Source organism: Carlito syrichta, unplaced genomic scaffold (genome assembly GCF_000164805.1).
Source record: "Carlito syrichta isolate Samal-C Ts95f unplaced genomic scaffold, Tarsius_syrichta-2.0.1 Scaffold307013, whole genome shotgun sequence".
In the NCBI taxonomy this organism is placed as follows: Eukaryota; Metazoa; Chordata; class Mammalia; order Primates; family Tarsiidae; genus Carlito; species Carlito syrichta.
In genome coordinates, this window is record NW_007251109.1 from 62,042 (window position 1) to 78,924 (window position 16,883).

Genomic DNA, 16,883 nt, shown 5'->3' on the forward strand with positions numbered 1-16,883 from the left:
CCCCCTGCCCAGGCGGGTCTCGAACCCATGGGCTCAGGCAATCCACTCACCTCAGCCTCCCAGAGGCGCGGGATTACAGGCTGAACCACCGAGCCCGGCTATATTTAGATTTCTTATGTAGTTGATATTTCAGTGTAAATACAGTTGTTTGTTTTTTTGTCTTGATATTTTCCATTTATCTTTGGCATAAAGTTGGGTTTTTTGTTTGTTTGTTTGTTTTTAAGTTGGAGTCTCACTCTGTCAACCAGGCTGGAGGGCAGTGCCACACTCCTGGCCACCGCAACCTCAACCTGCTGGGCTCAGGCGATCCTTCCGCCTCAGTCTTTCAAGTAGTTGAAACTACAGGCATGCGCCATCATGCATAGCTAATGTTTTGATTTATTGTAGAGATGAGGTCTTGCCAAGTTGCCCAGGCTGGTCTTGAACTCTTGGGCTCAGGTAATCCTCTCACCTCAGCCTCCCAAAATGCTGGGATTATAGGTGTGAGCCACCGAGCCCAGCCTAAAAAGAATTTTTTTAAATACTGTTCTTGTTTTCATCTTTATGTTAAGTCCTAAAGTGGGATTATCGGTTGAAAAGGCATTGAAGTTTTATGTTTCTGGCCACATATGCCATATTTCTTTCTAAAGAACAAAATACTTGTTTGTTTTTGTTTTTGAGTTGGAGTCTCACTCTGTCACCCAGACTGGAGTGCAGTGGCCGCTCCCAGCCACTGCAGCCTCGACCTGCTGGGCTCCAGCAATCCTTCTGCCTCAGCCTTCTGAGTAACTGGAACTACAGGCATGCGCTACCACGCCCAGCTGACTTTTTGATTTATTGTAGAGATGAGGTCTCGCTGCTCAGGCGAGTCTTGAACCCGCGGGCTCAGGCAATCCACTCACCTCAGCCTCCCAAAGGCATGGGATTACAGGCTGAGCCACCGAGCCCAGCATACTTGTTTTTTTAAAAGCACTCTTACTGGCACTAATTATTGTTTTAGCTAATTTAAGAACTTTGAAATATGAAATAGTACTTCTCACTCTAACATGTTTCATTTTACTGGTAGCAAGATTGAACTTCTGCCTTTTTTATCACTGGCCTCCCAAGCTTTTGAGTATCTTCCTCATCTCTTCAATTGGAGCAAAGTTTTATAACTTTATTGCCTGTCCACTTAAGATAGGTTATAGTTTTACAGATGGTCTTTTGTTTACACTCAGGTTTCTTATTTGCAGCTTATGTTCATTCAGAGCCAAGGCCAGGTTCAGTTGACCATTGAGCTTCTGGACACGGAAGAGGAGAACTCGGATGACCCTGTGGAAGCAGAGGTATGGGGAAGTATGTTGTGAGCCCGTGTGCCTAGCAGAGCTGGTGTGTTTGAGAGTCTGCCCAGGGACGCTGTCTTCTAGAAGGCCAAGGCACCTTAGGCCTATTGAAGGGTCAGGACCTGGTTGCTCAAAGTCTAGGTCATTCCAGCCATATCTTCAACTGAAGAGGGGGGCTGCCAGGTTATAGCTGTAACCCTGCACTCAGGAATGCTGTCTCCTTAGAGGGAGTTTCTTGAATGGCAGCTTTCCTGATTTTACTAAGGTATAAGAAGCCATCTTTCCAGTGTCATCTTGACTCTGTGTGTTGTGTTCACTTTTTATTTGGCAGATGAAGTCAGGAGTTGTCGCCCCACAGAGTAGCCAGAGATTATGGTTATTATAGCTGGGTCTGTCTGGCACCTGATGTAAACGGGAGGTGTGGGCCATATGCATGATGCTGGGGGACATGTGGGGAGACTTGTGGGAATATCAGCTTGTTGCCAAGTCTTTTTTTTCTTTAAGAGATGCCAGAAATCCAGATTTTAATGCGAAGGATACTGATTTGTAGACATTTACCACTATACATTTTGTTCTTTATCAAAACCCTCTGTGGAAAAAGAAAACTTGTCAGTGAGCCAGCTTCTACCTAGTTATGACTTAGCATCTGAGAGGAACTTGTAGTATTGCTGGCTAACAGAATTTTTTTGAGTCAGAGTTTCACTCTGTTGCCCAGGCTGGAGTGCAGTGGCACGCTCACAACCGCCACAGCCTCCACCTCCTGGGCTCAGGCGATCATTTTGCCTCACCCTTGGAACTACAGGCACATGCCACCACACCCAGCTAATTTTTGGTTTATTATAGAGATGAGGTTATATCAAGTTGCCCAGGATGGTCTTGGACCCCTGGGCTCAGGCAGTCCTCTTTCTTTGGCTTCCCAAAGTGCTGGGATTACAGGGGTGAGCCACCACACCTGGCCCAGAATTTTTAGTCCGTGTTCCAATATCAAGAAACAAGCACATCGTTATGGAAAGGGACTTTTTAATCTTGAAATTTATAGATTTCAGATGTTTTAGTCATAGAATTTCCTAGACTACCTGATGAGGATGAAGCTCAGTTTTTGCAATCTCCGTCCCCCTCCATTTTGTGTTTACCATCCCAGCGCTGGTCAGACTATGTGGAGCGATACATGAATTCTGATACTACCTCTCCTGAACTTCGTGAACATCTGGCACAGAAACCAGTGTTTCTCCCAAGGTGAGTGAACCAGGTTACTGTCAGCAGTATGCGCATGCTGTGCACACTGGAGGAATAGAGAGTTAAATGACTTTCAGATTCTTGGCATTCACGTATTCCATTCATCTGTTCTGTTTGCTGAGGGTGCTCATTTAAGGCTTGTATGGCTATTATAATAAGGGCTTACCTGGAGTATGTCTCAGAGCATCAGGGAGGCGAGCATTCTAGAGGATCAGGAACAACTTTTCATATCAGATGGGAATGTGTTGGAGTCTCCAAAGTTCAGAAGGAAGAGTCACAGGACTCAGCATATAATCCCACTTGGAACTGTGATATATTGTGGTGAAAAGATGCAAAGTTGGAGGAAGCCAGGCTCAAGTTTCAAGAGTCCTTTCCCAGTGGGGCCCACAAAATGCTCTTAATTCTTCCAACAGTGAGTTGTGACAACAGGTGTGAAATGCTGTCTGTGGTGGGAAGTCCCCCAGAATCCAAGATTCCAGACCCAGCCAAGGACCAACTCTTTTTCTCTTTTGAGACAGGGTCTCACTTTGTTGCCTAGGCTGGAGTGCAGTGGTGTGATCATAGCTCACTGTGGTCTCAACCTCTTGAGCTCAAGCAATCATCCTGCCTCAGGGTCCCAAGAAGCTAGCACTATAGGTGTATGCCACCACACCTGGCTAAATTTTTTATTTTTTGCAGAGATGGATTTTCACCATGTTGCCCAGGCTGGTCTCAAATTTCTGGCTTCAAGCAACCTCTTGGCCTTAGTCTTTTTTTTTTTTTTTTCCCTTTATCACTTCTTCCAGAACTGCCTTGGTCTCTCAAAGTGCTGGGGTTACAGGCTTGAGCTACTGTGCCCAGCTAGGGCCAACCTTATAAGCAGACCTTTCAAAGGACAACAGTCATAAGTTATGTTAACTCTTTTCTGCACAGAATTTTAAAAATTTCCCCCCTCTACACAGGCAAATTGTGGTGCTGCTGATCCACAATTCAACAACTATCATATATGAAAACAGTTTCAGAGTCAGGAAATAGGTAGAGGGGCTTTCTTTTCTCCTAAAAGTTCAGATCTAATGTCATTCAGAATTAAAATCTGATGTCTGGGATTTTGAGAAGAGTGTCATCCCTGTGTTAGATTTGGTCCTAATGAGAACATGGAAAAAGGGGTACCAGCAAAGAGGGCCTGCCAGGTTCTCCATTCATTGATTCATTTAATAGATTTTTTTTTTTTTTTTTGAGTTGGAGTCTCACTCTGTCGCCCAGACTGGAGTGCAATGGCTGCTCCCGGCCACCGCAGCCTCGACCTGCTGGGCTCCAGCAATCCTTCCACCTCAGCCTTCCAAGTAACTGGAACTACAGGCATGCGCTACCACACCCAGCTGATTTTTTGATTGATTGTAGAGAGGAGATCTCGCTGCCCAGGCGGGTCTTGAACCTGCCGGCTCAGGCAATCCACTCACCTCAGCCTCCCAAAGGCGCGAGATTACAGGCTGAGCCACCGAGCCCGGCTCATTTAACAGATTTTTAAACAGTTGCTCTGCTCCAGGTCCTCTCAGCAAAACAGACACAGTCTCCATGCTTATGACATATTACAGTAAACATGTCATTTGTGTTTCTCACCAGATTGGCAGAGTTTTAAAAAAATTTTTAATTGTTGAGGAGGGTATAGGGAAGAAGTCACACTCATATTATAAGGAAAAAACAGAATTGATAACAGTGTTTCTGGGGCAGGGCAGTTAAAATGAACCTCCTAGAGCAGAGGTCCTCAAACTATTAAAACAGGGGGCCAGTTCACTGTCCCTCAGACCGTTGGAGGGGCGCACTATAGTTTAAAAAAAACTATGAACAAATTCCTTTTTTTCTTTTTAAACTATAGTCGGCCCCTCCAACGGTCTGAAGGACAGTGAACTGGCCCCCTGTTTTAAAAGTTTGAGGACCCCTGCCCTAGAGCTTCAGTTTCTGATGATTTGTCTGATAACAAGGTACTCAGTCTTTTTTGCCTTGAGATCTCTTATGCTCTGAGAGCTTCAGTACTCCAAAGAGCTTTTTGTTTGGTTTGGTTTTTTGAGTTGGGGCTCACTCTGTTACCCAGACTGAGTGCAATGACACAATCACTGCTGCTCACTGTAACCGCCAACTCCTGGACTCAAGCGATCCTCTCACCTCAGCCTCCCAAGTAGCTGGAACTACAGGCTCATGCCACCACACCCAGCTAATTTTTTTTTTTCACTTTTAGAGATGGGATCTCATTGTGTTACCCTGGCTGGATTCAGACTTCTGGACTCAAGCAATCCTACTGCCTCAGCCTCTAGGATAGCTGGAACTATAGGCAGGTACCACCACACCCAGCAATACTAGTAATATTTACCATGTTAGAAATTAAAACTGAAACTGAGAAACGCTTAAAATGTTTAATTCATTTTTTTAAAAATAACAGTACTGAGTTGGGTACAGTGGCTCATACCGGTAGTCTCAGCCACTTGGGAGACAGAAGCAGGAGAATTGCTTGAGCCTAGGAGTTCAAGGTTGTAGTGAGCTGTGATTGTGCCACTGCACTCCAGCCTGGTCAACAGAGCAAGACCCCATCTCTTAAAATAATTAGAAAATAGGATCAGGCACGGTGGCTCACGCCTATAATCCCAACACTTTGGGAGGCCAAGGTGAAAGGATTGCCTGATCTCACAGGTTCCAGACTAGCCTGGGCAACTTGGCGAGACCTCATCTCTACAGTAAATCAAAAAATTAAGCCAGATGTGGTAGCATGCACCTGTAGTTCCAGCTACTTGGAAGGCAGAGGTGGAAGGATGACCAGAGCCCAGCAGATCGAGACTGCAGTGACCACCAGAGTGCCACTGCACTCCAGCCTGGGTGACAGAGTGAGACTCCAACTCAAAAGTAATAATAATAATAATAAAACAAATACAATACTAAAGCCATTATGTTTTCTTAAGCAATATTTTTAAATGAAAAGCTATTTCAAAACAGGGAAAAGAGTGGCATTGTTTTATACTTTACAAATCCATTTACTATCTGATTTAATAGAAGAACAGCTGGATTCTCATATCTGCTTCTGTATTCAGTCTGTTGCATTTTATTATTTGGTTGAAAATATGTGAAGTAAATGTGGCCTCACTACTTAAATATGTAGCTGGAAAAGGAGGAGTATTTTCCTATCCTTTAGAGGCCTGTGGGTATACTTTGATATGGGACAATGAAATTCCACGAGTGGTTGTTTGTTTTAAAGGTTAGTTGCAATTTCAGTCCAGATGTGGGTGACCTCATCACACAGCTGTGTCCAAATCTGCTGGTTTATCTTGTGCCTTGAGTGAATCCTCTTTTATGCGTGATTTTGTAACTACATGCAGTTGGTGACTTGGAAAATATTAGCTCACTAAGTTATGCAGATTTACTAAATGTTGGCACATTTCACAGTATCTCCCCCCAAAATCACATTTATTAATATCACTGTTGACCTTATCAAGCACATCTTTTAGTATTGAGAAGCTGTCAAGCTTGGGGCAGCTGATACCAGTTTACCAGAATTCATAGTTTTGCTTGTATACTGAAATCTTCGTCATTGGCAACATTGTTTTCTTTGAAGTAATAGGCTCCCTTGTCCATTGTTGAGAAAATATCTGCCAAATACTCCGTCAAGGCTGATTACATTCAGCCGGTCATTTTTTCAGGCAGAAATAGTGATCATTTATAGTTCAAGCAATTGTTCGAGTGCATTTCTTCAAGAATACCATTTACTGTATACAAAGGTGCTCGTATGTAGTTTCTGTTTTGCTACATAGCATGTTAAAAAGATGTGAGCTGAGCCAGGCAAGGTGCCTCACACCTGTAATTCTAGCACTTTGGGTGGCTCGGGCAAGATGACGCACGCCTATAATCCCAGCACTTTGGGAGGCCGAGGTGAGAGGATTGCCTGAGCCCACAGGTCTGAGACCAGACTGGACAACATGGCGAGACTTCATCTCTATAGTAAATCAAAACATTAGCTTTGCTTGGTGGTGCATACCTGTAGTTCCTGCTACTTGGAAGACTGAGGCGTAAAGATCACTGGAGCCCAGCAGGTTGAGGCTACAGTGGCCGAGAGCGGCCACTGCACTCCAGTCTGAGTGACAGAGTGAGACTCCAACTCAAAAAAAATAAAAAATAAAAAAATCTCAAAGCAGAACTGTAGTGGGTAATTCCATATGTAAATTCACAGATAGAGGCCTAAGGGAGTTTCAAATGAAAACCATTAGCAAAGCCGGGCTTAGTGGCTTAGCCTGTAATCCCGCGCCTTTGGGAGGCTGAGGTGAGTGGATTGCCTGAACCCGCGGGTTCAAGACCTGGCCAACTTGGCGAGACATCATCTCTACAATAAATCAAAAAATTAGCTGGGCATGGTAGCGCACGCCTATAGTTCCAGCTACTTGGAAGGCTGAGGCGGAAGGATCGCCACAGCCCAGCAGGTCGAGGCTGCAGTGGCACTCCAGTCTGGGTGACAGAGTGAGACTTCAACTCAAAAAAAAAGAAAAGAAAAGAAAACTGTTAGCAGTGACTGCCTCTGCCAAGGCAAGTGAGATTTGGAGAATTGGGGGTAGTGAATGATTGAAGATTCTACTTTTTTTTTGAGTTAGAGTCACTCTGTCACCCAGGCTGGAGTGCAGTGGTACACTCACCGCCACCCCAGGATCGACCTGCTGGGCTCCGGTGATCCTTCTGCCTCAGCCTTCCAAGTAGCCGGAACTACAGGGGCATATTACCACGCCCAACTAATTTTTGATTTATTGTAGAAACGTGGTCTCGCCGGTGCCCGGGTTGGTCTCGAACCCGCGGACTCAGGCAATCCACTCGCCTTGGCCTCCCAAAGTACTGGGATTACAGACTGAGCCACCGAGCCTGGCCTGAAGAGTCTACATTTTATTCTGTGTCTTTGCAATTGAAATTTTCTTTCAGTGAAACTATTGATCATCTTTGTATGCATACAACTAGAATTGCGGTGAGTGCTGTGCAGACACGTGGTAAGGAAGACTCATTTGGGGGAGTCACTCACATTTGTACGAGCTCTCATTCTGCAGGACTTTGCTCTGTAGGAATCTGCGGCGGATCCGGAAGTGTCAGCGTGGTCGGGAGCAGCAGGAAAAGGAAGGGAAGGAAGGAAACAGCAAGAAGACCATGGAGAATGTGGACAGCCTGGATAAGCTGGAGTGTAGGTTCAAGCTGAATTCCTACAAGATGGTGTATGTGATTAAGTCCGAGGACTACATGTATCGGAGGACCGCCTTGCTCCGGGCTCATCAGGTGAGAGCCAGGACTGGAATTTCTGTCCACATTTCCCTCCCAGCCAGGCCTGGGGAACCCAGAGTCTTATTATTTCTCTCTGTGAAAATCTGTTCTTGGAGCTGAGAATCATTGAGGACAGGGTCGTATTCATTGTGAAGGATGCTGTAACAGTGCCACAGACTATGGCTTAGACAACATATCTGCTGTCTCAGTAAACGTCTGGAGACTGGAAGTCCAAGATCAGGGTGCTAGTTACTGCTGATGGCTACCTGGGGGAGTCTGTTCCAGGCCCCTCTCCTCGCTGCTGGTGCTTGGCTAACCATCTGTGGCATTCCTGGACCTGTGGATCCCTGCCTCATCTTCCTGTGGTGTTTCTGCCAGTGTGTGTGTCTGTGTCCAAACAAGGTCACCTTCTGAGGTACTAGGGAATAGGTCTTCCACATATCAATTGAGGGGGGTGGGGAGACGACACAGTTCAATCCATAAGAGCAGGTATAGATACCTACCTGGTAGCATCTTCTGGTGAAGCTACTACCAGCAATTACATTTCAAGTGGTGTCTTGAAATGTAATTGATCTTTTGGCTATATGAACCCACCTGCTTTCACATTCTGTCTCACTTGTGAAATCTTCCTGGTGTGGTTGTGTTTAAGGGGTTGTGCCAGGCCCTGTCACTACAACCATGTAGTAGAGCAAATAAGGTCATGTGATAGACACTGTCAGAGAAGCAATCCAGGCGAAAGGATGGACTACCTGGCATGCAGGCCTTGCTTGCTTTCATTAGAGGAGGCTTCTCTAAGGAGGTGATGCTTGGCACTAAATAATGACAATGAGCTCACCTGGGGAAGAGGTGCGGGCAAAGAAAACAAGCACAAGGCTGGGAGGGAGGAAAGGACTTGGCATGACTCAAGGAATCATGAAGTAGAAGGGTCGGCAGAGGTCACGTTATAGGCTGTGGTTTGGATTTTATTTTAGTCTATTCAGACATTGTTGACAAAGATAGCTTGGACTACTGTGAGGAGAATGGGAGTGGCATGAACAGTTGAAATAACATGTATTTTGTATGTTATATGTATTACATACTGTGTTCTTACTGTAAAGTAAGCTAGAGAAAAGAAAAGAAAATGATCAAGGAAATAATCAGGAGAACATACATTCACTGTTCATGAAGTGGACGTGGGTCATCGTAAAGGTGTTTGTCCTCCTCGTCATCACATCGTGCAGGCTGAGGAGGGGTGGCTGGTCTTGCATCTTCTCAAGGGTGGTGGGGGAAGAGTGGGATGAGTGGACCCATGCGGGTCAAACCCGCGTTGCTCAAGGGTCAGCGGCAAGGCAGAGAGTATAATGGCCGTGTGTTGTATGACTCCGTGTCTCAGATTCGAATTTGTTGGGGTGTATCCCCTGCCATGCCTTGCCTGTGGGCATCAGCAAATATTTACCAGGTGCCCAGGGAGAATGTGACTGTCTGCAAGAGAGCTGCTGAGCCTGGCCTCTGCTGGCCAGGATGGGGTAACACATGAAGGGAGAGTGGGCTTTCAGCCCTTCACTTTGTCAGACTTGGCTATGCCAACAGAAATTACCCCGGCTGGGGCTCTTGTGTCTCACCTAGGATACATTAGAATCAGCTTAGTTACTGATCTAAACTGCAGATTGGTGGCACCAAGGAAATGTGTGTTTTTACCACATTCCCCAGGTTATACAAGGGCGTGTAAACATTGAAGCCATGAACTTGTTCAGCCCAGAGTCTGTTGGGTTTCTTTGGGGCTTTATGTTCGGGAAGTGAACATGGGTCATCATAAATCTCCTTACATGTTCTATGTTCTTAAACCTGTTTTGGTTCTCTTAACTAACCAGTAGTGTCTAAGACTTGAGCCTACATCTTTCCTCTGCTACTTTAGGAGAAAATTGGGTTTTGTACTTGAAGGGTTTTGGAGGGGGCACACTTCACTTTTTTTACGTTTCCTTTTTCTGTTTTGCAGTCCCATGAGCGTGTAAGCAAGCGTCTACATCAGAGGTTCCAGGCCTGGGTAGATAAATGGACCAAGGAGCATGTGCCCCGTGAGATGGCAGCAGAGACCAGCAAATGGCTCATGGGTGAGGGCCTGGAGGGCCTGGTGCCCTGTACCACCACCTGTGATACAGAGACCCTGCATTTTGTGAGCATTAACAAGTATCGTGTCAAATACGGCACAGTATTCAAAGCCCCTTAACTGCAAGCCAGAGCAGATAACTGGAGGGTGTGTGTGCGTGTGTGTAGGTGTGTGTGGGGGCTTGTGCACTCACACACACTGAAGAAACAAGGAAGATGCCTTTCAAGCCTCACTGGGCCTCTCTGGGACATGGCCACCTGATCTGTGTGTGGCTGGTGCAACCTGGCACCAAGTGGGCTACCTATTAGGAACATGAATACCTTACAGAGCCGGAGCTGGAGCTTTTCCCGAGGGCTTTTGGGTATTAGCCTGCCCTGGAGGGGAAGGAGGTCCATGCAAGCCCAGAGATGTGCGGCTTGCTTGTACACACCAGCAGAGCTAGGACTGGAGCCTCCTGTGGCCTAACCTTCAATGAGGGAACCAGATGCTGTTCACACCTTGACAAAACAGACTGGCAAAGGACTAATACTCAAATGGATTATACCTGTGATGGTCACTGCTCCTCTCCCCTCCCCACAAAAGGAGAAAAAAAACTGGATTCTATTTTCTTTTCTGGTCACTTGAGCACATCTAAGATCACGGGTGATCCATTAGGTTTTATCTGGGACCTGCAGTTTGGCTTGGGGATTGATCATCTTGTGGATTTGATTCCTGACGAATCCCTCACTGCCCTCCCTTCTCTCCCTCCTCTGGTTCTCAGCAAGTTCAAATCAGTCGTCCTTTAGCTCCCGTGGAACTGTTTCGTACCTGCTTCTTTACTAGTCTACCCTAGTGCCATCCACCAGCTTCACTCTCCGACACACACACACATGTGCGCACACACAATTTTAACTTGGTTTTTCTTTTTTTTGTAAATAATGTACATACTGTCAATTTTTTATTAAAAGAAATATGCTTTGATGTGCTAGCATAACTGCTCTAGCTTCTTGTGTACCATAGTACTATGTGGCTTCAGATTTAGTACCTATGAACAGATGTACAAGACATTTATTACACTTTTTACCAAAGGGAGTTACCATTGTAGTACTTTTGTGTAAAACTTGTCTTCCCCCTTGCCCCCAACTTTTTTTTTGTAAATAAATAAAGCTTGGTTCTTACTTAAGGAATAAACTCGCAGCCCAAGTCCCTTGTCCTCACCAGAGCACTGTTGTTGAAGCAGAGGTTTTGGCTCCATTTCCTTATTCAGGGTACACATGAGAGTTTGCTTTCAGTGGTTAACAGTCACTTCCATTTGTCCTGAACCAAAATATTCCAGACTTTTAAAATAGAAGACTTCATCCTTTTTTTTCCTCTTGTTCAACTATTTGAAAATATTTTATATTTGGGTCAGTTGTCAAGCTATGTAGTTTGTATTTCTGTGTATTTTTTCTTATCCTTATTGGGGATGGGAGTGAACGACTTGAATATCAAACCAATGTTTGAAAGCAGAGTATATAAGGTGTGTGTTATACCTGATATGTGGGGTTGGGAGAGAGAGGATTTGATACTTTCCTTAGCAACTGCAAAAGGGTTATATATATTTTAATTACATAAATTTAAACTGGCAGGCATTTAAACACAGATGATTAGGATTTTTATATGTGGTTAGCCTGGACTTTCTAAACAAAGACCAACTGAGCCCCTCCGATACTCTGGTGGATTTTTTTCCAGCAACCATTACTCTAGTCTCAGTTGTAACCAGCAGTGTTTAGTGTGTTTTGTTTTCTTTTTAATTAAATATCCCCAACACTACTACCAAAAAGGAAAATGTTGGGGCTCCCGACTTTCAAAACACATGGGAAACCTCTCTGATTTTAAACTTTTTTTGTTGCAGGGGGAGAGGAGATTCTGTTAGCCAAAGTGTGGGGTGGCACCAAGAACCTTGGGGGAAGATTCTGGAGCAAAGCTAGGGCAGTGCCCAACTTGGGGGAAGAGTGATGTACTGAATAGGGAGGAAGCTCTAGAGATTTCCTCAGCAATAAGCCACCTATCCCCCAGTGCTCCCTCAAGAAAGATCACATTGACTTGGAGTTGCAGGGTAAATTGATGGGGCAGCCCCAGCTGTTGCTGCCTTGCAAGGTGTTATGTCCTGAGCTCCTGCAGGCAGTCAGGATGGGGTTTCAGGGTCAGTTCAGGAGAAAACCCCAACCCACCAATGCAGCCAGCAGCAGAGAGAGCTTTACCTGCAGCCAGGGTTTACACAAACATTATCCCTCCTGTTGACATCTGAGCTCCAAGCTCTAAACCCAACCTGTATTGTATACAGCAGAAAGTTATCCTTATTTTAAATCACATTTGGTATTCTGTACTTAGCCCCTTTCCATGTGATTTGCATTTGAAATGTTGTGAACTTGGTCAGTATTATCATTAAAATATCAGGGTTAACGTTGTGTATATATTTTTTCTTCCTAATGATGTTATAGACAAGGACTGGGAATCCCAAGAGGAAAAAAAAAATGCCACCAGTGGAGTATTAGGGATGAGAATGAAATTGGAGTTCTGTTTCTGACATGATGGCTTCCCCGGACTTTGCAGTCCTGTATGGTGCAGTACATTTTATTGGGCTCGTTGGTGCTGTGATCAGCCATCTCAAAATATTTCCAGAGTTTCTGGCAGGGCGTTCAGGTAAGGCGCCCTGCCCTAGGTTCAGGTGATGGGCAAGAGTTAGGGATATACATAGTAAAACGTGTAATGGAAGAAGCTGTGATCACTGGGGCGCAAAGTCCTTCCTCCCCGCTCTTGAACACCCTGGGTTCCGTCCTGTACGAAGACACCCACCCCGGGCAGCCTGGCGCTCCACGCTAAGCAAACCGGTTTTCGTGTTCACCGATAGCCAGGGTTCTCCCGATTGCTGCTTAAGTGGGTGGGTCTGCAGCCGCCGAGGCTGCCGCCTGTCCTGTCAAGCGGTCCTAAGTCTCTGTCCCGGGACCTTCGGGAGCTCTCACCATCAAATTTCCCATTTAGGGATTTGCCCGACAGTCCACTGGCTCGGACGAGACGGGAAAGCCTCGAAGGCGTAGCTTCTAGCCCTCCGCTCCTTGCTCCACGTTCGCACGGAGCCGCCGGTGTTCCAAGAAAAGCTGCCCGGGGCTGGGCGGCGCGCTTGGGACGCCGGAACCTTTGGTTTCAGCCCGTGGAGCGCGCCGGCAGCACCGGTTCTTCCGGAGAGAGGAGAGCGAGAGGCGATGGCGGCGGCGGCGGCGCCGGCCCTGAAGCACTGGCGCACCACGCTGGAGCGGGTGGAGAAGTTCGTATCACCGCTCTACTTCACCGACTGTAACCTCCGCGGCAGGTGTGATCACTCGCCCAGGGAGCCGGCCTGCCGCGTCCGTGCGCTCCGCCTTCCCCTCCGGGGAGAAACCCAAGCCGCAACCACCCGGGCCGCGGGACAAAGTGCCCGCAACGGACAGGGCAGGGGCCCGGGAGGAAGGGGACGGGCCATGGTGGGGGCGACCGGGCGGCCCTTTTGGCGGTGGACCGAGGGAAAGCGCGTCCCCACCGGTCGACTGGCCCTCGGGCAGAAAGGGGCAGCCTCGAGCGCGCGCCCACCGGTCCCTCCCGTCTAGGCTTTTTGGGGACCGCCGCCCGGTGACCGCGCTGTCCAGCTTCCTTACGCCCGAGAGGCTTCCCTACCAGGAGGCTGTGCAGCGAGACTTCACCCCGGCGCACGTCGGAGACAGCTTCGGACCCACGTGGGTAACACCCAACGGGTGGGCGGGGCCCAGCAGGACTATGGGAAGACCCCACACCCTCCCTGGCTGCGGTCCTCTTCCTTGTCTGCCCTCTACCCTGCAAGGAACGGAGGAGCAGCACCCTCGGCTGGCAACAGCTTCCTGGTTTCTCGAGTCTTCATGAGAGAGTTTCCATCCCCCTACCTCCGCCTCTGGACTCCCATAGGAAGAGCACCCTAGGTCGGATCCCAGACTCTGACTCCTCTGCCTCCTCTCCTCGACTTGTTGCCCACCCTGTTACTCCTTTCTTGTGACTCAAAGTTGGTACCTTGGAGAGTCTCAAGCCCCTGCTGACAATTAAGGAAGTGTGTCAGGATAGGGCTTCCACCCCTCGGCTGTCACAACAACTCTCTTGCAGATGGTGGACCTGCTGGTTCCGGGTGGAGCTGACCATCCCAGAGGCATGGGTGGGCCAGGAAGTTCACCTTTGCTGGGAAAGTGATGGAGAAGGTCTGGTGTGGCGCGATGGGGAACCTGTCCAGGTGAGGCGCCCTGCTCTAGGGTCAGGTATGGCCACATGTCAGCCCTGGTCCCCGGAAAAGCCACAGCTAAGTGCTCACAGGGTGGTATCAGGATTTCAGGACTAGAGAAGTTGCTGCTTCGGCCTTTGTGTAATATGTCTTTAGTTTTCAATAAACTACTTTGTATTATATGTAATACAAGCTTATGAAAAAAATTCAAATTGTTCTAGATGGTATAAATAAAAAATTTAATCCTCTTCCCCTAAACTAGTGGCTCTCTCCCTACCACGCCATCCCACTCTCCAAAAATAAGCACTGTTACAGTGTCTTGTTCTTACAGATAACACATCAAGCTTAATCCTTATGATCCCATGTGATGGGCCTTTACGCCCATTTACAGACTGAAAAACTGAGATATGCTTGTACAGATGTTAGCTCACTTGCTCAGGTTCACACAGCTCCATTCCAAAGTGGTCAGACTTTCAGTCTGAGGTCAGGAATGTTGTTGTTCTCATGCTAAAAGTAGGCAGAGTCCTTTCCTCCCTCTTCACTGGCTCAGCAAGTGTCTCCTGTGTCCATTTGGGGCCAACCCTGGGCTAAGCACTGGGAGTGTAGCAGGGAATGAGGTAGACCTGTCCCTAACTTCATGGTTTCCCTTGAGATATTTACTCAGGGTGCATAGGTCACACCTGGGCCTCCTAACCCCTGTCCATGATCCTTACATAAGACCATAGTCTTTTCCACTGGTGAGCAGGTGCTAGATGGCCGTCTTGTGCTGGCTACCATGGGAGGTGGGGCACACACTACCAGGGGGTGCCTGATTTGCCTATCTTGGCCCTGCCTGGGAGAGAGGATCCTGAGCCAAGGACTGGGTAGGGCCTGGCCCCCATCGGCTTCCCCATCACCTGAACTATCCAAATGCCTCAGGCCCTGTGTGTCTCACCTCCCTCCCTACCAGGGTTTGACCAAAGAGGGTGAGAAGACCAGCTATGTCCTGACCGACAGGCTGGGGGAAGGAGACCCCCGGAGGTGAGTGAGTCCCTATGCCCTAGCCCACCAGTGCCATAGGGGTGGGGATACCAGGGGGCCAGGAGGAGCTGAGGCCAAGCGTAATTGCAAAGCACACCCATCCACAAGTATCGTAGTTTGCCTTTAGAAACCAAGATTTCGGCCGGGCTCGGTGGCTCAGCCTGTAATCCCAGCGCTTTGGGAGGCCGAGGTGAGTGGATTGCCTGAGCCTGCGGGTTTGGGACCCGCCTGGGCAACTTGGCGAGACCTCATCTCTACAATAAATAAAAAATTAGCCACACGTGGTACTGCGTGCCTGTAGTTCCACCTACTTAGAAGGCTGAGGCGGAAGGATCACTGGAGCTCAGCAGGTCGAGGTGGCAGTGGCCGGGAAGGATCACTAGAGCTCAGCAGGTCAAGGTGGCAGTGGCCGGGAGTGGCCACTGCATTCCAGTCTGGGTGACAAAGTGAGACTCCAACTCAAACAAACAAACAAAAAAAGAAACCAAGATTTCTTTCTCACTACAAAAATAGTGTTTGCCTTCCTGTGGAAAATACAGGAAAGCAAGAAGTAAATACTTTGTTCCCACCGCCTAGAATAGAGATGACTGTTAACTGTTATTCACACCTCAGCATTCCTGTTCTTAGTGTTTCTTTCAGGCATAGTTTTTACTAGTTGAGGTTGTATTTCTTTGATATTTAGCATCCTGACTTTTTTTTTTTTTTGAGTCTCACTGTGTCACCCAGGCTAGAAGGCAGTAGCACACTCCCAGCCACTGCAGCCTTGACCTGCTGGGCTCAGACAATCTTTCCACCTCAGCCTTCCAAGTAGCTGTAACTACAGGCACACGCCAGCATTTCCAGCTAATTTTTTTTATTTGTTGCAGAAATGAGGTCTCACCAAGTTGCCTGGGCTGGTCCCGAACCCATGGGCTCAGGCAATCCTCTCATCTTGGCCTACCAAAGTGCTGAGATTATAGGCATGAGCCACCGCACCCAGCCACATCCTGGCTTTTTACATTCCATATCGTAACATGGGCATTTTATCACACCATTAAAAACACCTCTCGACTGGGTGTGATAGCTCACACCTGTAATCTTGGCTGGGTGTGGTAGCTTACACCTGTAAGCCACCGAGCCCGGCTTATTTTTATATTTTATATCTGGTGAGCTCTGTGTTTCAGATGCTCCAGACGCTGGGAATATGGTGGTGAATAATGTAGTCCTTGACAGCAAAGGGAGACAGATTCACTCATATCATTACAACACCGACAATGGCTATGTCAGAAACTCCCAGGAGCTCAGGCAAGGTGGCAGCTCCAGACTTAGCAGAGGGGTGGAGAGGGCCAGGAAGGCCTCCGTAGGGATGCTGAGTTTGCTCTCTGGAGACTGAGCAGAGCCCCCAGTACACTGCCTCAGCGAGTGGCCTGCCCGTGTTGGCTGAGGGATCTTGGGTCTAGATTGATCCTGGGAGATCCAAACATGCATTTAATATTCTCAGACCAAGGCAGGACTTTGCAGACACAGCTTTGGAAATCAAAGGCTAGCCAGGCTTGGTGGCTCAGCCTGTAATCCCGTGCTTTGGGAGGCTGAGGTGAGTGGATTGCCTGAGCCCGCAGGTTCAAGACCTGCCTGGGCAACTTGGCGAGGACTCATCTCTACAATAAATCAAAAATTAGCGCCGGGCTCGGTGGCTCAACCTGTAATCCCGCGCCTTTGGGAGGCTGAGGTGAGTGGATTGCCTAAGCCCGCGGGTTCGAGACCC

General features: G+C 47.7%; 2 protein-coding genes across 6 annotated transcripts in view; both read left to right on the top strand.

Moving 5' to 3' along the window:
- The window catches only part of SIN3A (SIN3 transcription regulator family member A), a 70,795-nt gene extending 59,750 nt beyond the window's left edge, over positions 1–11,045 (top strand). For both annotated transcript variants that reach the window (XM_008063716.2, XM_021715337.1), the window contains exons 18-21: positions 1,212–1,304; positions 2,443–2,537; positions 7,601–7,808; positions 9,769–11,045. In XM_008063716.2, coding sequence (XP_008061907.1) covers positions 1,212–1,304; positions 2,443–2,537; positions 7,601–7,808; positions 9,769–9,999 — 627 coding nt within the window. In that variant the 3' untranslated portion in view covers positions 10,000–11,045. The remainder of the gene's footprint in view (positions 1–1,211; positions 1,305–2,442; positions 2,538–7,600; positions 7,809–9,768) is intronic.
- A 2,024-nt stretch (positions 11,046–13,069) lies between these two features.
- Positions 13,070–16,883, top strand: part of MAN2C1 (mannosidase alpha class 2C member 1) — an 11,553-nt gene continuing 7,739 nt past the window's right edge. For all 4 annotated transcript variants that reach the window (XM_008063717.1, XM_008063718.1, XM_008063719.1 and 1 more), the window contains exons 1-4: positions 13,070–13,210; positions 13,485–13,610; positions 14,008–14,131; positions 15,069–15,139. In XM_008063717.1, coding sequence (XP_008061908.1) covers positions 13,104–13,210; positions 13,485–13,610; positions 14,008–14,131; positions 15,069–15,139 — 428 coding nt within the window. In that variant the 5' untranslated portion in view covers positions 13,070–13,103. The remainder of the gene's footprint in view (positions 13,211–13,484; positions 13,611–14,007; positions 14,132–15,068; positions 15,140–16,883) is intronic.